This window comes from Erithacus rubecula, assembly GCF_903797595.1.
Source record: "Erithacus rubecula genome assembly, chromosome: 6".
Taxonomy (NCBI): Eukaryota; Metazoa; Chordata; class Aves; order Passeriformes; family Muscicapidae; genus Erithacus; species Erithacus rubecula.
The window spans coordinates 20904914-20925690 of NC_136688.1; the positions used below are offsets into that span (position 1 = coordinate 20904914).

The following is a 20777-nucleotide window of genomic DNA, read 5'->3' on the forward strand; positions in this document are numbered from 1 at the left end:
CAACCTGAAAAAAAAAGACAGGGGGAAAGAAAAACCAGGCTCTATTTCTCTAATCCCTTTTTTCGGCAGAACTTGGAGATGTGACTTGGAGCAGAGTAGGCGTAAGGTTTTTTGCAGAGGGAAAGTTGCAGGGCCGGGCGCCGTCCCGCAGCCGGGAGCGGCTCCTCCGCGGGGGCCGAGCGCCGCCTGCTGGCACGGGCTGGGAGCGCGCCCGCGCAGCAGCGCAGGGATTGCCGCTCCCGCGGGAAAAACTGCTCCTCTTGCCAGGGAGAAATTCTGCAAGAAAACCCCATCACACCACAAGGAATCAGTGGAAAATCTGCGATTGTCTGAAGACAGCAGCTGGGTGCTTATAGACATGCAAGATACCTTTAGTGCCAGCCAATAAAAGGCTTTACTTCTGTGAACATAGTTATGCACTCATTGTATTCCCCTGGGATATCTGGACACCATTTTCTGAAAAACTCTCCACAGATTTTTAAAATGGATGGGGTAACTGCTGCACCCCTTCACATGTAAAACCTCTGTTAGTGACTTAAGCCCAATTCTAAAAAGTGAGATTAGAAGAATTCAGGATCAATTGCTCATGCAGCATAAACCAACAAATGGGCGCTTTTTGACAACAAATGACAACAAATTTCAGTCACTTTATTATTCATAGAAACTTTCCAGGTTTGGTTTATGGGATTAGACCACTGTTCCATGTGAAGTTTTCATTAAACATGCCTTTTCCTTCTGTCATAATTGAAGTCTTTTCTTGCCCCATCTATGGGCTTTGTGTGAAGCAGGTCCTCCACTGAAGACAGGGTCACTTGTGGGATAGGAATAGTAATATTTTTCCTCTGAGGGAAACAGAAAACTTCATTAATTTCACAGGTAAATTATTTTTTCTCTGGAGAACCTGCAGTGATTCTAGAGTACTTGATATATGGGCAGCGCACAGGAATGGGAATCAAATGTATAATTACACCACTTCATTTTCAAATTTACCACAGGGTTATCTCCACATGCTTGGGTTTGCAAACATTTAGAAGAAAAAAGAGAGAAAAATACCGATTGATGGTCAGATTAACCCTGTTTTGGGAAACGATGAGATTTGCACTGCAGAGTCTGAAAAAGCTGTGTGCCATTCTCAAATGTGCATTTCAAGCTCCTGAGTTCCTAAAGATGCATTTTCAAAAATATCATAACTGTAACAAAGATATCCATGACTAACTTTGAAAAATAATTTCAAACAATTTCTTCAGAATATGTAACACTATCAGGTCTTCATTTATTTTCCTTCCATATAAAAGCTACAGACTAATGGTGATTTGTTTTAAACAGATTCATTTTTTAAAATATTGTATTTATTTCATAAATAGGTGAAAAACTAAAGATGAGAAAATGAAAATTGTTGTAAGGAGAGAAAAAATTAAGTTAATGATGTAGAGGAACAAAGAAGTAGTTGAGGAAATAAAATTCCAAGATCAAAGCATGGAAACCAAACAAACCTCTGATAAAACAATTCTTTAATGTGGCTCTGAATATTCATTTTCATTTTGTGTGTTCTCTGTTAGAAAGACACTGAGAACAGCTGAATGTATCACTGCTGAATGTATCATTGCTACAGAAAGTAGAAAAGTATCATTCCAAGGCCCATAACAGATACTATAAAAATGTGATTTACATAGTTAGTTGTAACAAATTATATAATGCTATCATAGTATTTTGAAGTTGCTTACCATCCCACCCTATCATCTAATCTCCCTGCTATGCAGCCACAGTCCAGCCTGGGAGCTCATCTCCCATCACTCTCCAGTGTCTGCAGCACCCTTTCTGCTCTGATTGCAGAGCCAGTTTTCCCAGAAGATACACAGCCCCTCTCACAACCATTTTCATTCATGCTTACTTATTTTATTCTGCAAAATTCATATGTACAACAATGCATAAATGTTACATATTTATCCATGCTTGCTGTGTAACGTAATCACAGTTTGATAGAGTCTTCTTGAGGAAAAAAAGCAAGAAAAGCAGATAACAAGGCAGCTCCATCTACATAAACACTTCAGCAGGGGAGAGCAAAAAGCACTTAAATGAGATATTCATCTTTCTTCCTTTCTGGCCAAGTTGTAAAAGCTTGCCATGGTAGTGCTGATAAAGTTGATTATAATAAATTTTAAAATCTGTATTCAGATATAATGCTGGCTGGAAACTGCTGGAGGACAAGAGATTGACATCTCTTAATATCCGCCAGGCTGCCCGAGGAACCCTTCCTTCCTAGAAAATGGGAGGTTATCCTAAGCACGCAGCTCTTTTGTTACATTTAAAATATTTCTTCTCTCATGTTACATTTTGTTCCCACTACTAAGACTACCCAGCATATTTTTTTTTAAGATTACTTTGGGTAAATATGATGGCCACAAGCACACAGAGGGGCAGGATGTGGTTAGAGCTCTCTTGGATCTGACAGCAGCCACAAGCTTCCACACCCTCAGACCCCATCAGAGTGTGCAGAATGGCATGAATCCTCCGGGGGACAGGTAAAGGCACTCAGCTCAAGGAAGGGGAGAATGGTGACTGATACTGTCACTGCTGCCACTGGCTGAAACACTGAACAGAAGACAAATGGAAGAAGGTAAATGATCAATGCTGCTGTACATCCCCGCTGCATGCAGGTAACTTCTGTCTTCAAATGCCTCCAACAGCATCCTTCATGCTGCTGGGGAAGGTGTTTAAGGTCCAGTGCCTTGCTAGTTCAGCCTCAGATTCACATAAGGGGACTCCTCTCATCTTAAGCGCCTATGAAATTTGCAGGATGCACATTGAGATATGAGAAGACGTTGCTACAGCCTTAAAACTTTTGTCACAATTTATATTTGGTGATTAGAGCCTAATGAACACATGGTACCTTCATTGGCATGAGTTGAAGATACTTCGGTTTCTGGAATTAGGGAGCATCTTCCTCTGCAAGAAAATATGTAAGTCACCTAATCACCGCAAAGCAGTCTCCGTGTCCTGCTAGGAGCTCAGCGTGCAACAGGCACTTCCCGAGCATCTTCCATTGCAGTTGTACATGACACACAAAAAGGGATACAGAAATGAGGCGCTGAGGGAAAAACATCAATCAAGCGAAGGAGGAGTGCGAAGAAGAACGCGGAGAGGAGGAGAAAAAATAAACCCTGCAAGAGGCGAAGGCCGTGGCACATCTCCGAGCACAAGAACGCACCCGTGGCGGGGCGGGTCGCGCGGGGCCGGGCGCTGCCGAGCGCGGCGCGTTGGGCGCGGTCCCGCCCCGTTCCCGCCTTCGTTGCCCGCGGTCCCGGCCCTGCAGTGCCACCGCCCACCGCCAGGGGGCAGGCGCGGGCGGCGGCGCCCGGCCGCTCTGGCACCGGCGCCTCGCTGGTGCTGACGACGCGGCCCGAGCGGGAGCGGCGGCCGGAGCGGCGGCGTTGTCGGCGTCAGTGGCGGGTTCGGTGTTTCGGCGGCTCTGCCCCTTCCCCGCCGCGCCATGCCCACCGTGGAGGAGCTCTACCGCAACTACGGCATCCTGGCGGACGCCACGGAGACGGCGGGCCAGGTGCGGTGTGGCTGCGGCCTGCAAGGCCTCGCTAGGCCTCGGGCTTGCGTAGCGCCGCCGCGGGCAGTTCCGGGCCGAGGCGGGGCGGGCCGGGGCGCCGTCAGAGGGACTGCTCGCCTCGCCGCACGGCCGGCGGCCGCAGGGGCTGCGCTCGGGGTGGGTTCCTCAGCCCCGCGGCGGCTCGGGGCGGGTGGAAATGAGCAGCGCGCCGCGGGTCCGCCCGGAGCGCAGCAGCTCCCGTCGCTTTTGCGGCATCCGCGGCGTGTCGGCAGCTCTCCTTCACATGTGGCGTCGCGGGTGTTAACCGGTTGTTAGCTGGAGTCAGGCTGGTTTTTGCAAGGGGGTGGCGAGTTTCGCCTGGCGAATTCAGACCTTGGAGTCTTTGACACCGCACTTGCAGATCTGGAGGACGTCGGGCAGGCTGTCTTGCTAAAGGGCTTGCTGAGGGAAGGTGAAATCTGTTGTGGTTTGAAGGTTGCCCGCAGCCCTTTGGTGTTTTCTTCCTTGAGGCAGGGACGTAGGTCAGCCCTCGTGACTGATTTTTTCTGTAGAATCTTGGCAAGATCTGCCATTTGTTTATACCGTTACTGAATTATTCAATAGACTTAGGGAATATTAGAATACTACTTAGAATATTGTCAATGGAAAATATTGTGGTTAGTTACAAGTAGTTTTGGAATTGCATTAGTTTTCATTTTCCCAAATGGCTCCCTGAAAAAGCAGAAGGTTTTATTTTTTTTTTTTGGTCTTTTATGTCAATAAGTAGAAAAGTAGTTTTGTCATATCTGTATCTAACCATGAATTTTAAACTAAACGAAGCACTCCTATACCAAGTCACTTAGAAAGTTCTTTTAAGAGAACCAATAATTTGGTCGTTGGCTGGGGGCAGGGGGAAGGTGTTGAAGTTTTTTTTCATTGTAATTCAGGTTCATTCAGTTTGTTTGTGTGTTATGCCCTAGTGAAATGAACCATCCTTGCAGACAGTCCAACAAAAGCATCACCTCAGAACCAAAAACAAAGTGCAAACAAAATGTAGGGAACTGTGGGGAGAGGTGCAGAGTAAAACATGCTGTTACCTTGCCATTTTGGAAATGCACAGTTCGTCTCACTTTCATTCTTGTGAGTGGCTTTTGTGGAGGAAGGAATGGCCATCTTAGGTAAACTCCAGCATAGTTAAGAAATGCAGCCTGTGACAGGGTAGGTGTGTAAGGACCTCTCAAGATTAATATAGACTGGTGATTCCTGAAATACTCTCCCAGCTTTGTCCCCCTCTAGCTTTTGGGTTCCCAGAGACACAGTCTCTGTAACAAGCTTAGCTTGTGAGGTTATTCTTCAGTGAACTTTTCTGATACTTTATTGAACTGAATGTGCTTCTGGTATAAAAAAGTTCTGTGCTAAAATGTTTCATGGTTTTGTTAACCTTTGTGAAGGAGTTGCCTCTTTGAATTTGTCATTTCCTAATCTTGCTTGGTGCTTCAAATTTCTGCAATCTGAGAAGCTGTAAGTAATTGTTCCCTGCTCATCAGTTTTATCCCACTTAGTGCTTTATTGTCTCTTAATTTTATGAACATGATCTCTTACTGCAAAAAGTCATGGTCACCCTGTCTCAGATGAAGAAACATTGAGCATGGGGACTACCAGAAGTTATGACATCAAGAAATGTAGTTTTGAAGTCTTGAAAGTACTGAGCTTTTAAGAGTATTTCAGTCGAGAAAGGGGCTCAGGTGTGAGGTGTCCACAAGTGGCATGAAGGTGAGAAGTTGAAAAAAACTATTAGGAAGCTGGTTGAAATTAAAGAGGAAGACAAACATGTCTTCATAATTCATTGTGAGACTTGTCACAGGGCACTGTAGGGTGTGCATCGGCTCAAAAACTAACCTAGAGAAGTTAATGGATGATTGATCAATTAACAGTTATTAGAAACAAAGGTCTGGACACTGTCTCCAGGCTGGGACATTCCTTTGTTGCAGATGGGAAGGGAGTGCACAAAACAGAAGAATCACACTGCTTCTGTAGTTGCCTGTGGTTTTTCTAGAGCATTCCAGGCTGCCAGGTACAGGTAAAACAAACTCCTGTCTGAACTGTATTTTGCCTACATGGTAGGAATAATTAGCATGCAGGAACATAAATGCAGGGAACACAGGCTACTCTGTTCCATTGCTGTGTGGATGCTTTTTCATGTGTAATAATTTTTATGTTATGTGTTCAACAACAGAACTTGGTTTTAACATGCAGCTGAGAACACATGTCTGTAATGACGTGTGTTTTTATTGCTAGTTTGTGCTGGCTCATTTCTGCCTTTGCTGCTGAGTGAACTGCATTGGCCCAGCTACAGAGTGAACTGGGTGGTGATGTGGTTCAGCTGAAAGGCAACTGATTCTTTCACTGCTTATTTTTCATCCAGATATGTATGCCACTCCAGATCCTGGCAACATAGAACTATCAGCAGGCTGTAGGGAGTGCTTCAGGAGCATGGGCACTAAATTTTAAAATACAGCTTGCTTTAGAGGCCATTAATGCAGTGTACTGCTTTGTAAATTAGTATCTGTATTTACTATGGGCCAATTTTCATGTGGAGTAGTGGTGATAATATGTGTGGCTCTGGGAAATTTAATGTAAATAAAGCAAAGAAAGTGTCCTGTGCTGTCAGGGTTGCTGTTCAAAGTAGGATAAGCTGTTTTAAGCATTCTTTTTCACATCCATGAGGAAAATTAATCTTAGAAGGTCCTGATTTTCACTAGTATCCTAATAATGCTGACTTCTATTTCACAAGCATACAGCTAACCACAACAAAAACTTCAATTAATTTAAAGTTTCAGTCCTGCAGGCACAGAATCAGAAGCACCTGTGTGATTCTAGTTGGAGCAGCTAGAGATTATTTTACTGTTGCTAGAGTGTTTTTTCCTATATTTGGAATATATATTTCTGTATTTGAAACTGGAGGTTTCTGGGATTTTGTTTTTAATCTAATTTCCCTTAACAGTTATTCAAGCAGTGTATTTCATCCCAACTACCTGAATAGATACCAGAGATTCCAGGTGAAGTTAACTAGCTGAATAGATGCCAGAGATACTTTAGCACCATATATGTTAACAAGAATTTGCTATCTGCTGCAGTAGCACAGTTACTGGGAAAGGTAATCTCTACTTCAAAGACAACACATGAGCATACAGAAGGCAGAAACTCCTTGAAGAGTTGGCTAAATTCAGTGGTAGTGATCATAGAATTCCTTGCACTAATCTATTCATAGTGTGCAAGCTGGTGTTACCCAGCAGCTGAAGGGATACACACTTGAACAGACAGGATCCAGCATAACAGTAAAAAACACACACTAGAGACAAATATTACCAAATTGGCATGGCTAAGAGAAAAATATATTGTTTAGGAGAACAGAAGAAAAAAGTCCTTCCTTGTCTTGAGAATAACCCATGATTTTTCCATTTATGTATTCTGGTTTTCTTCTTTCAGCATAAGGATGCCTACCAGGTGATCTTGGATGGTGTGAAAGGAGGTGCAAAGGAGAAGAGACTTGCAGCCCAGTTTATTCCAAAGTTCTTCAAGCATTTTCCTGAGCTAGCTGACTCAGCTATCAATGCCCAGTTGGACCTTTGCGAGGATGAAGATGTTTCTGTAAGAATAAGAACCTTGTAGCAAGCTGATACTTTGAATTTATACTTTGCTATTGTTTCCTCTTTTTATTTAATGGGCTGTGTCTTTTAGGAGGGGAGGGTTGGTCTTTGGAAAACAAAAATTTAATTGTATTTTTGCATTTAATTAATTGTGCTTGGGAAGATGCATCAGTTTTCATTTATCTTTTTTAGCTTCCACCACTGATCAAAGGAATAGCTCTGCAGAAACTTAACAGTTTATTTGAATAGCATTTACATATTTTCCTATCAAAAGGCACTTTGTGGTAATTGATTCTGATAAATACTACTGGGAGACAGAATCTTGTTTCCACCTGAGCACCACAGGGATGTGATTCTGTCTGTTACACTTCTTGAGGTGCTTCATGCTGCTTCTGTGGTGCTGGTAGAACCGGTACCTTTGAAGCATCTCTGTTTATCAGGTCTTAAGGATTTGGACAGATTGTTCAAAGATTTTTTTCAGTGCTGGGAGCAACCCCTAGAGTTTATCCCTGCCATATGCACAGCTTTAGAACTGTCCTTCCTGTTAGCAAATATAACTCCTTAATAACACACATTCCAGCCTTTATTTTGTTGATCATATAAATGATTTTGTGAACAGAAGTGCTGGTTCACTTTGATTTTTCTCCAGTCCTGCCTAGATTTAAGAAAAATATATTCTTTTCTTCATAAATATGTCAAAATAGGGGATTTGGGGTGTTACGTAATTCCTGAAATTTTAAATAGTTTTTCATTTCTATGTTACTGACAATTTCAACAGATCCGGCGGCAAGCAATCAAGGAATTGCCTCAGTTTGCCACTGGAGATAATCTTCCTCGGGTAGCAGACATACTGACCCAGCTTCTGCAGTCAGGTAGGAGACACATCCTGGCTGATCTCATGGCACACCCAAATATGTATGCAATTTTGGTTCTGTATAACATTTTCCATTGATTCATAATTTTCTTCTGTTTTATATTTATATGTTATACAGATGGGCTGCTGGTTCTGCTGAAAGATCACTAACTATTCTAATCTAAACTGAAAATCTTTCTTTTAAATAAAACAATTTTTTAATTCAAGTTCTCTGAAAGCATAGACTGCAGCAAATTGCTTCCTGAAAAAGAGTTACTGAATTTCTGATCCAGTTTCTAGAACCTGAAAAAGCCTAAGGGCGTTTTGCTCCATACAGTTGCATTTTTGGTGCAAAATAAATACTTTGGGAGTAAATTCAGAATTTAATATGGATTTAATTTCAGTAAGTTATAAAGTGCTAAATATTAGGTGTTCAAACTTCCATTAAAACTGCATGGTTAAGACTCTGGGCTTCTCAGAAGGTAGGTTTTGGTTTGGGTTTTTTGAGATTTACATGTTTCTCCATTTAGCTTAAGAAAGAAATAGTTCCTGCCACATAGAATTACTGTAGATTAATTAAGAGTTTAAAAATAAATAACTATGTATTTTACATCAGTAAGTGAAAGTTAGCTTCTTTATTAAAATAACTAAATATATAGATTAATAGCTTCCCTTCAAGTTTTCAGTCTTACCAAGTTTTAAGGTTTAGTTTTGGCAGGGGGACTAAAGTGACAAATAGCATTTTTTTTTTTCCAACTTCCATAGTCATGGCTTTGAATTTCCTCACTCTAATAGTTTTTAAAAATATAGATTATGTTGTTTATAGCTAAGTGCTGTGAACAGAACACTTCATGTGTAGTGTTTTAGCAGTCTTTGTTTTTCTACTCTTACCTTTCCATTTCAAGTGTATGCATATTAATTTTTTTTCCCTTTCCAGATGATTCTGCAGAATTCAATTTGGTGAATAATGCCTTGCTCAGTATATTTAAGATGGATGCTAAAGGTAAAGGACACATTTTTCTATACATAACTTTTATTAATATTTCCCAATCTGTAGTAGGTTGAAAACAAGACTCAATTTTGTGTCTTCTTAGTACAGTGCAAAAGTGAGATACATACTAATTGTTAGGTTTTGCAAACAGTACTGAACTTAATAATTGTGGATCTGAGTTATGCAGACTAATAAAAGAGTGTGGATTTTTATGTCAAGATGCATGAAAATTATCAATTTTTAAGCAGCTTAAAACAGTTATTTTAAAATGTGTCATATAATCTTAAGAGGAAGCTTCTTTATGCATAAAAAGTCCAGGCAGGTTTTTATGGTCCAGGCTACCTAACTTCTAAAATAATTTGTGTTACCTGATTAATTCTCCATTCAGGCACTTTGGGAGGTTTATTCAGTCAAATTCTTCAGGGAGAGGATATTGTGAGAGAGAGAGCCATTAAGTTCCTTTCTACAAAACTGAAAACCTTACCAGAGGAGGTGATGACAAAGGAAGTGGAAGAGTTCATATTGACTGAATCAAAGAAGGTGAGTGTCTGATCTCAGTTCAAGTACAAGCATTGTTCAACCATCCCTTTTCACTGGTGTTGCTCTGGAGGTCTGTTTGAGCATTGTACAAATGTGATCTTATACTTACCTATTTTGATACACCCTAAAGCTTGCAGCATTTTATGTGGCAGTGTTAAAATCATGGCTCTTCTAATTTTGCAAGAGTGGTTTTGATTAGAATTGGGCCCAATCATTCACATTGGAAAGGGTCTTTAAGAGATTGATCAGCTCAGTGAATCGTGCTCAGCTGAATCAGACTTCTTGGTTCTTTTTCCAGTCAGCTGTTGAAAACCTCTAATGAAGGAAAGTTCCTATACTCTCTGGGCAACCAGCTTCAGTGTTCAATTGTCCTCAACAGATTTTTTTTTTTCCCCTCTATCCAGTGGAAACCTCACATTTTAGTTTCGTGTCCTTGTTTCAGTCTGACCATGTCCACCTCATCAAAGAACCTGGCTGCTGTAGGTGGTGTCCTGCTCTGAAGTGTTGGAAGATCAGTTACTTTGCCACACCCAGATACAGCTCTCTTCCTTTAGGCTGGAAAAGCCTGATTACTTTAGCTCTCCTTACAGCTCATGTGCTCTAGATACTGATCACCTTGTTGATTTGCCTTCCTAAAGCTTATCAAGCACTTCCTCACACTGGAGAGCCCAACAGTAGGTGCAATATTCCACATTTGGTCAGATGAGGGCCCAGCCAAGGACCTGTCAGTCCTCTGTCCTTTTGTTTCCCTTAGTCTGTATTCTTGTCCTTAGCCCAGAACACTGCTTGTCACCCAAGGAGTGGTGATGTCACTTGTGTTTAGGCTGCTGTCCCCCAGAACCTTCAGTCTTCTCAGCAGAGCAGTTCCCCAGCCAGTCAGTCCCCTACATGTACTGATGCAGGGAAGGTGGTTCATCCCAGGTGCAGGATCTGGCATTTGTCTTTTTGAAATCTTACGAGATTTCCGTGCATTCCCTTAGCTGAGAAAGATGCAAAAACTTTTAAAACAACCAGTAAGGAGCAGATACTTGTTTAACATTTATTCTGCCTGAAACATTTGATTTTTCTAAGATAGGAATTTGTTCTTAAGTTTAGAGTTTAAAAAACCTGTTTCCTTTGCACAACTTGATGACGGTTGCATTAATTTGTAGGTTCCTTTCAATTATACTGAATGTTTTCCTGGGTTCCTTCAAACTTGTGCCTTTAAATAATTAAGTGCTAAATTTAAATGCTAAATATTTGCATAATTTACCTTTTCAAATCCAGTAGGTTTGATGTGGAGGTTTGCAAATTCCCACCACAGAAATATGTTTTCTGTTTTTCTGTTAAGGTTCTGGAAGATGTGACAGGCGAGGAATTTGTTCTGTTCATGAAAATATTGTCTGGATTAAAAAGTTTACAGACAGTCAGTGGGAGGCAGCAACTGGTGGAGCTGGTAGCAGAACAGGCTGACCTGGAGCAAACATTCAATCCATCAGATACGGACTGTGTGGACAGACTTCTGCAGTGCACTCGGCAGGCAGTGCCATTGTTCTCAGTAAGTATTTGTTTGCTTTGCATGAGGAGTATTGAGGAAAGTTAATGGCTGGAGCTTGGCTTTGGTGTTCTCAATTATTATGTTTGAAAGACCACAAATCAGCACTTCTCCACCTTTTTCCTCTAATGTATCCAAATGTTGAAAAACATCCTTAAAGCCTCCAAATGCAAAGATACCTTGTGTTTTTTCTCTTCTTTTTTCAATTTTGAGATGTTACAGTGAATTATTACAAATTTCTCAAATTAGTTTAAATTAATTTGATTATTTCAAGTTTAGTGCCAGGCAATTGCAGCACTTAAAGGCCTATTCTTGGGTTGCAAGCAATCTTGTCAGCTGCTATTGTGGACATCTTCTGAATTTAGGCTACCTGCAAGGAGGTTTGTGTCTTAGGAATAAGAGGGAAGTTTAATAAAGCTTTAAGGTACAGCTGTGAGGCAGGCATTTATAAGGGTGGAGGGGTGATGGGAGAAAAACATTTAGCTCCTTCAGACTCTAGTAACATAAATAATGTGATGGTTTTTTTGTGTTTTGGTTTTTTTTTTCAGAAAAATGTTCATTCCACAAAATTCGTTACTTATTTCTGTGAGCATGTTCTGCCAAACCTCAGCTCTTTGACTACTCTAGTGGAGGGTCTTGATATCCAGTTAGAGGTAAGCAGAAGTTAAAACATCTTCCAAATAGTGAAAAATAACTATGCTAGATAAAAAGAGCTGTTTTAAAAACCACAAGCTCTTTACTCATTTTCATTTCTTGGCTGGTAGGAAAAGTAGCTGCACTAGAAAAAACATTTGCTCTATTGAAGCCTGACTGAGCATTGCCTTTTAAAGCATGTGTTGTCTGTCCCAAGCTTTTGAAGCAAGGTAGAATAAGTAGATCGGTGTAATCATTTTTATATTACTCTCAATTTTTTTTAAGCATGTAGCATTTGCTGAAATGATGGTAGCATAGTTTGTGCTAATTTAGCCTCCTAAGGGAGTGGCTTAATGTCTCTCATTTTGTTTACATTAATCAGTGCTACAGCTTCAGTTAGGTCTCTGTGGCTCTCACTTGAAGGTGAGCTGTGCTGCAGATGTGGGAGATGAAGTTTTGTTTACATGTTGACTAAGGCTTGTTGGAATTATACACACAAAAATGTGTTTCTTTTTACAGACAGGAAAAACAAATTAGGCATGTTCTTCCTTGTATTCCTTCCTGCTCTTTGAGAGGGGTTTAGTTGTAATGGCTGGCCTCAACAGTGCCAGCCATAGTGATGTGATAATTGATTTTAGGTTGAATATTAAGCTTGTGTACTTTCAGTTAACACACAAAAACCTGGCTATTTTTATGTGTAGGTTTTGAAGCTTCTTGCTGAAATGAGTTCATTTTGTGGTGATATGGAAAAGCTTGAATCAAATTTGAAGAAGCTGTTTGATAAGTTACTGGTAAGACTTCAATTTTTATTAATGTAAAACACTAAGAAATTAAGTTTTCGTCAAAGCAAGTTATTTTTATGTATTAATCTCTTTATCCTTTTTCTGAAGTGGCTATTTCAGAGACAGTCCTGTCTACTAGATAGAAAGTTGAACATAATTTTGCAATTTAAAGCCTCTGTAGATAGAGAGCTCTTACCTGAGTAAGAGCTTAATCCAGTAAACTCAAGTGTGTTTCTTACATTTAAATTTCATAGTCATCAGAGACTCACATTGAACTTGTTAAACACTGTACAATTCTAAGCAAATTCAGCTCTATTTCAGAAGCATTGGTGCAGTACATTGTTACTTCCTGTGGTAGTAGTGCCACCATAGTATTTCCTCTGAATCCAGTCACAGAAGTGTAGGCAAACCACCTGCACCACTACTTTATTCAGGGGTTCATCCATTAGTATAGAGATGGTGGAGACTTCTCAAATTGTCAGCACAGATAAACCGTCTGATTCAAACACTGTGAAGTCAGTCAGCATAAATGTGTCTCATGCATTCATTTTCCTTTCTGTTCTTCAGGAGTATATGCCCCTTCCTCCAGAGGAAGCAGAAAATGGGGAAAATGCTGGCAATGAAGAGCCCAAGTTACAATTCAGTTATGTGGAGTGTTTATTGTATAGCTTCCATCAGCTGGGTCGCAAACTTCCAGACTTCCTCACAGCCAAGCTGAATGCAGAGAAATTAAAAGACTTCAAAATCAGGTAATGATTTAGAGGGAAGTGTTATTGTGTTAATGTTCTGTTACAAGGTGTTTGTCAAAAGGTGTTAGTGGAGTTCCCCAGGGCTCAGTACTGGGGCCTGTCCTGTTCACCATCTTAATTAATGGTTTGAATGAGGAGATTGGGTGCATCCTCAGTAAGTTTGTGGGCAGCACCAAGTTCAGAGTGTTGATCAGCTGAAAGGTGGGAAGGCTCTGCAGAGGGTTTTGGATAGGCTGAATCAATGGGCTGAGGAAAACTGCATGAGACTTAATAAGGTGGAGTGCTGGCTCCTGCAGTTGGGTCACAACTACCCCATGTAGCACTGCAGCCTTGGGCCAGAGTGGCAGTTCAGCAGAAAGGGGTTGGGGGTGCTGGTTGACAGCCAGCTGGGTATGAACCAGTAGTGTACTCAGGTGGCCAAGAAGGCCAATGGCATCCAGGCCTGTCTCAAGAATAACGTGGCCTGCAGGACTAGAACAGTAATTGTCCTCCTGTACTCAGCACTGATGAGGCCTCATCTCAAATGTTATGTCCAGTTTTGGGACCATCCCTTCAAAAAGGACACTGAGGGGATGGAGTGTGTCCAGAGAAGGCCAGTGGAGCTAAGAAAGGGTCTGGAGCACTAATGAGGAGTGGCTGAGGGAGTAGGGGCTGTTTAGTCTTGAGAAAAGGAAGGTGGAGGGATCTCATTGCCCTCTACCACTACCTGACTGGAGGTTGTAGTGAGGTGGGGGGTCAGTCTCTTCTGCCGTGTCTCAACTGTAAGGACAAGGAAATGGCCTTACGTTGCACCAGGAAAGGATCAGATTAGATACTAGAGGAAAAAGTTTTACTGATAGAGTGGTTGGTCACTGGAATAAGTTGCCCAGGGTGGTAGTGGAATCACTGTCTCAGGAAGTGTTCAGGAGGCATCTGGAATGTGGCACTTGGGGGTGTGGTTTAGGTGTGACAGTTGGACTAGCTGATCCTGTAGGTCTCTTCTAAGCTTTATAATTCTCTGACTCAATGAAAAAGTAAATTATTATCTGGACAAATAGCACAAATCAGATTGATGGAAGACTTATTTTGAGCATTTTTCTTGAAGGGGAAGAAAGAAGATTGCAGCTTCCCTTTTTCTTATGCTTTTATTTCTACAGGACTATGTAAATTTTACTAAGGGTTTGCTTTTAACTCTTTTAGGCTACAATATTTTGCTCGAGGGTTGCAGGTGTATATTCGGCAGCTTCGTCTGGCACTTCAAGGAAAAACAGGAGAAGCTTTGAAAACAGAGGAGGTAAGAATTGTTCAGAAATTCTGAGTTTTCTAACTGAGCCTACTGAAATAACCATTGGCACATATTAATAGGTTGCAGTAAGTTTTAAGTATGCAAATAGATAAGGGAATAATGGTGCTAACATTATTGCAAGTTCATGTTACCTTTTGCTACATTTTCCAAGTGATGATGATAGAGTTTCGACTGTTAGCTGCTCTCTGCAGCCACATGTATTTGGTTTAATTGTGCTCTGTGCTTTGTTTTGAAGGGGAAATTTTCATATGTTGAGCCAAAAAAATCCCAGTGGGAACTACACTGGAACATTAAAAGCAGCTAGTTATTATGAAACTGCAAGAACCTTAAAAGCAACAGTGATAAAAACTTGGAAGTGTACACACCTTTCACTATCACTGTTACTCTAGCAATTCTCTAGGAAGAGCAGTCAGTTTAATGTTACAACTTCATGAAATAAGTTTGGTATAAAGCTACTAGATGCTCAGTGGTGTCTATTTTTTTTTTAACAGAACAAGATTAAAGTGGTTGCCTTGAAAATAACTAATAACATTAATGTGTTAATCAAGGTAAGTCCTCACATTATGGACTAAATTCTCACAGCAGAGTAACCTCTGCAGAAGAAAGGAATAGATTTAAACCAAGTGTATTGTGTTATTGCATGTTGTATTAGTTGATGGTAGCTACCTCAGAGTTGGTGGTGCTTTATTTTTTCTGAAGAGTGGTGGATCTTGCTGATCCTGCAAGCAGCTTAGCTTTTGCTGCTACTGCTCTTGGGATTGGGTATGGACACACTTCCTTGGAGCACTAGTTGTCCCCAGGGAAAGAGCACCTTGCTTCTTTAGGGGTCTCTGGATTTTCTTACCATTTCCCTTTCCTGCAGTGTCAGTGAGAAGTACAGTAGAGTTCAAAGAGGTGCAAGGAGATGTAAAGGAGGGAGGAGGCAAAGCAAGCTCTGTACAGAACATGTTTCTTCTGTACAGAACCTAGAAGAGGTGGGCTGCAAGAAAGACTTTCATCTGGAGCCCATGAAACCATGTTCATTTCTTCTAACCCCCTTTTACTCTTTCTTCCCTCTCACTCACCACAAAAAACAAAAAATTTGGCCCACCATATTGAGAAGCCTGTCTTGTACCATCACAGGGATATCAGATGTCTTCCAGCACTGTAGTTCACTGTGAGGTGCTTGATGTGCACAGCCAAGGAGACAAAGCCTGTGCTTTCTCTGTAGATGCCCCATTCCTTGAAACATTCAAGGCTGGATTAGATTGGGGTCTGAGCAACGTGATCTAGTGGAAGATCTCCCTGCTCATTGCAGGGTCATTGAAGCAGACAGTATTTAAACATGCCTTCCAACCCAAACTAGTCTATGATTCTGTATTTGGTCAGTGTAAGATGGCATTTTGCTAAGATAAATCCTACTTGAATTTCCTAGTAAAGGCCACCAGATTAGACAGTAAGCTACTGCCTTCTCTCTCTGCCATGGGGTTACAGGATTTAAAATTATTGGAAAGTAGTGGTTATTCTAGAGTCTTGGTAAGTAGCTAAAATTTTGAATCAACATGAATTTAACTGTAGAATAAACTGTCCATTTCTGCCTCCATAGGATCTCTTCCACATTCCTCCTTCTTACAAAAGCACAGTTACATTGTCCTGGAAGCCAGTACAGAAGGCAGATGCAAGGTAAGAGTTCTTCATGTAATAAAAGCAAACAGTAGGGTTTATTTTGTAAACAGTAAAAATCAACCTCCCAAGCTGGGTCTGCATAATACAGACAGCATATGAGCTAAAAGTTTAACATCAAAAATAACACCCATCCTGTGGCTGTGGAGGGATTCTCTTAGTCTTGCTTTAGGGATACTAAAGACTGAGTCAACTGGAGGATCTTCTGAAATACTATATTATTCAGGGCGTTGTCATTGGTTGCTGCTGACTTCCAGTGATTAATTTTTGTGGCTGAACTACTGTTACTGTACTTGTTACCCACAGGGGTGTAATGATATGTTTTTGTTTTCTTCTGTCAGTCAAAAAAGAGCAAGTGAAGATACAACCTCAAGTTCACCCCCAAAGAAACCTTCAGCAGGACCAAAAAGGGATGCCAGGCAAATATATAATCCTCCCAGTGGAAAATACAGCAGTAACCTGGGTAGTTTTTCTTACGGTAAGTTAGGCAGCTTGGAAAAACTGTATCTGACAGTTGTGTCTTGGGGTGGGGCGAGGTGAATAGATATCCCATTCATGGAAGATCAGATTGTACTGTCATGAATTTTTGTTTGTGATGGTCTCTTCTTAGCTGCTAATATGTTGCACTATTTGAATATTACCAGCCTATGACTGAAGTCATTTGCAAGTTAGTTTTAGTAGTGGTTTAATTACCAAGAGTTAGTAGTTGAACTGTTGTGTTCTCTGATACAACACACAGTGCACCAATTTCCCATTGAACAGGCCAGTTGCAGAAGGTGGCAGAGCTGGGTCACCTCCTGTCATACGACTGGACCTGTGCTGCATTCCTGTTACAGCCACTGCTGATGTTGCAGACCTGATCCAGAAGTTCTGGGAATTGCTAGGTTCTCTGTGCATGCACACAATTATATCCTCATGCTCCCAGTCACACTGAATCTGCCCTTCTGCAAGTCATATTTTTGGGTGAAGCACAAGACTGGATGAGTAGGCCTGGCAATGGCAACAGTCCATCCCTGTGTGCCTGTAGGCACTTACCTCTGGCAAGTAGTCTGCTGTGACAAATTGTCACCCACACCCATGAGTTGAAAAACTAATATAAAGCATTGGCAGATACATAAAGCAAAGAGAAGATATAACACCATCTGCAAACTTCTTGTTCTAGACTTCAGGTGACACATCTGTGTCTTTTAAGATTGTAATCCTGCAGGTCGAAAGATTGGGAAGCTTTCAGCCAGGAATGTTTTATTGCTTTCTCCTGCTTCTTGTTAGTGAGATGCTTCAGCCTCATCAGTCAACTTCTGATTTCTGTAGCCTGTAAAATCAGCATGCAGTTCTCTCTGTAGATTAATATAAACTGTATTTTAAGATTGTACATGAAAAGAAATCATGAAAGGCAAATGAGAGTTTGGTACATTATCAAACAAATCCAAAGAAACTGTATAAAATATTAGGGTTTCTGTTGTTGGGGATTTTTTTGCTGTGATTGGATTTGTTCTTAACAAAGAGACACACTTTCTACAGTATACAAGTAGTTTGTGTGGTATCCATCTCTAGCTAGGATTTGTAATTGAATGATGATATCAGCCCCAGAAAAAAAGAGTAATATGCTGGTGATAACATTAAGGATAGGAAAGGAGAGATAGACAAAGTTCTGGTTTTCCATCATTTTATAAAATCACTAGTAGCAAGTCAGACTGACACCTCAAGATTGTGTTATTGAACAGGAGGAAGAGCTAGGCAGTCAGTTTTCAATTCTGTGGTGATGGACTGGCCTAAATATAGTCCTAAGTTACAGGGACGGTTATATATCACATTATTAGTATGCAGAAAGACTGCACTTAATTTAGAAGGGCTCGTTCTCCTGACCTCCTTCTAAGATTAAATGGGATCCATTTTCCATCAGAAAATAACTCAGCAATCTCATGGTCTATAAGCAGGTTGAGAGACTGAAGTTACCCTTCAGTACCTCCAGATCCTGCTGTTCAGTTTGGATCTTTATACAGTATAAAATGTGCCTGAAAATTTTTGACTCTTATTTCAGATCAAAGAGGTGGTTTCCGGGGTGGACGAGGAAGAGGCTGGGGAGGACGTGGCAATCGCAGCCGAGGAAGAATCTACTGAGAAGACTGCTAAATCTTCCATGCCCCTGAAGGGCTAAAGTGAAAGTGCTACTCAGCAAGTTTGCTTGGAGCATTGTTTTCTTCAAGGACTGCCTTCCATTGAGACTGACTTAAATGTTCTTTATACCTTTGTATGTATGATCTACTTTTCTAACGGACTACAACTTGTCCATAGTGAAACCACAGCTGTATTTTTGGATGCTTACAGTCAGCAGTTCTGGGTTCTTACTTTTGAAGTGTCTTCAGGATTCAAAATTGGAAAAGAGCATAGATGTTTCATCAAAAGCTGCATCTTGACAATTTGTATATTAACCTAAACGTCAGCTACTGAATAACTGAAACTATATAATTGAGTTTATGTATTAAGTAATGGACAGGAAAGGCATGACAACAAAGATAGGTGTTAGATAAGCTTAGCAGCTGAAGTAATCCTTTCCTCATCTGTAACCATATTTTGCAATATGTGGAGAAGAGTACCATTATTAAATTTGCTTTGATTTCCTTTCTTTAATAGAATTGAATGAAATACACGCTGTTTTTTTAAAGTTTGCAACATGGTTGGAAATCTATTCTGCTTGTAGCATGATGCAATCTTCTTACTTAGAGATGTGGAGAATGTGGCATTTTTTGGTTTGCACATCTTACTCTTCTCCGTGCATTGTAATACAAAAGTGATGTTTTGAAGATTAATTTTTAATGTTTAATATGAATATGTGCATATAGTTATGCCGTGAAATCTCAGTTAATGAATAGCATAAAAACCAAAACAATAAATGATTAATTATTTCAGGAATGGGTAAAGACTGATGCAGTAATTAAGCTTCATAGGCTGGAGCTGGACCATGGGAGTTTCTGGCTCTTTTCTGTTTTATGTAGATTTCTGGATTAGTTGGCACTTGAGGGTGGGTTGGTGGGTTGGTTGGTTGGTTGGTTGGTTGGTTGGTTGGTTGGTTGGTTGGTTTTTCTTGTTTTGTGATTTTTGTGTGTGTGTGTGTTTTGGTTCTTTTTTTTTAACCAATAGTTGCATTTAAAAATATATAAATAAAATTGTATTTTGGGTAACATTGAAAAATTCCAGCTATGTAGTTTGATTCAGGTGGAAAAGTAACAATTCCATGCTAATTTTTTCCCATAGCAACTTGAGATTTTTAGTTACTGGTGTGCACCCAGAAAATACAATGTAAGAGCACAATGCTTTTTTTTTTTTTTTTTATTCTCACCACTCAAAATTTTAACTTCTCAGGTCATTCAACATTGTAAAGGAATTAGTATATAGTAAAAAGAAGTCACAACAGGAAAAGAATTTTAATTAAGTGTTCCAGAGCATGTTAATGTAAAATACCTTAGGCTTTAGAAGAGTGAATAATACTTCTTATCCTCTTTTTTTTTTTTTTTGCTCAGTGATATCCACAGAAGATGATGTCTCCCCACCCTAGTTCATTTGTATTTGCTTGTGAACCTGATTCAGGTGTTTTCATTAACACTCTTTGATATTTATCACTACAATCAGAAGGCCAGAATACCAAAATTATGTCAAAGTTGGAGATATTGTTGATGATGCTAAATTCAAATTTAATTCTGTTTTTTCTTAACTCTGGAACAGTAGGTAGGAAACTTTGGACATTCCAAAACATAGGAGTTAACTTTGTATTTCTCATTACATGCCAGCTAAACTCTGGTTTGGCATGAAAATTAGCTAAAAACTTTGAAGGAGAAATTTGAGAGGTCAAAATATCACTCTGAAAATAGGCACTAAATATGAAATAGGCTTCTACTGGGAGGTAAAAAAAGAAAAAATAAAAAACATTTTGCACTTGCAACTATTACTGGTATTTTGAGGGGATTTAATAATGTAATCCCAAAGCCTAATAGCTTGTGTGTAGACTAGTAACTAGGTACTAGCAGCTTCTTTTCTCACTGAATTTTGAGTGAGTTTTCTTTGTGTGACTCCTGTATTTCAGAGGTGATGTGCAAAGTTCTTGTGGCCTCAGAAGTAGTTAGATTATTTTTTCCCAGTTTCCTATCTAATTTTAACACAGTGAGTTCTTGTGGAAACACCTGTTTGCCATCTTGTTGAATTGTAAATGTTCCCTTACAGCTTTGGAATAAATTCATTTTGTAATTTTGTTTGGCTCTTTGCTTCACAGTTACTCTACAGCATTATGTCACCTTAGTAAAAGAGGTTCTGTGGTACCTTTTTGTTGTAGTTGAGTTACTCCTTAGATTGCTGTAGATGCAGAAGGCTGTTTGCCACTAAGGAATAATAAGACTGCATTAACTGTTTCAAGTTTTAAGTAATTCAACTTTCAAATGCAGAATTTTATTGAGGAATTTAAATATTCAGCAAAAGCCGCAAGTTACACATCTTATTTGGAAATTCGGTGAAAAGGAGTACGCTCATTGTCTTACTCAAACTCCTCGATGCTGAAAGTTGTGATAC

General features: G+C 40.2%; 1 protein-coding gene across 1 annotated transcript; it reads left to right on the forward strand.

Annotated features, from left to right (window-relative positions):
- Nucleotides 1-3337: 3337 nt before the first annotated feature.
- On the forward strand, nucleotides 3338-20463 carry API5 (apoptosis inhibitor 5). The gene is made up of 14 exons (XM_079308670.1): nucleotides 3338-3559; nucleotides 7028-7189; nucleotides 7967-8060; nucleotides 8979-9044; nucleotides 9421-9572; nucleotides 10903-11109; nucleotides 11655-11759; nucleotides 12441-12530; nucleotides 13089-13270; nucleotides 14450-14543; nucleotides 15047-15103; nucleotides 16141-16217; nucleotides 16559-16695; nucleotides 18259-20463. The coding sequence occupies exons 1-14, from the start codon at nucleotides 3491-3493 to the stop codon at nucleotides 18336-18338; spliced, it is 1572 nt and encodes a 523-aa protein (XP_079164796.1). The 5' UTR covers nucleotides 3338-3490; the 3' UTR covers nucleotides 18339-20463.
- The last annotated feature ends 314 nt before the right edge of the window (nucleotides 20464-20777 follow it).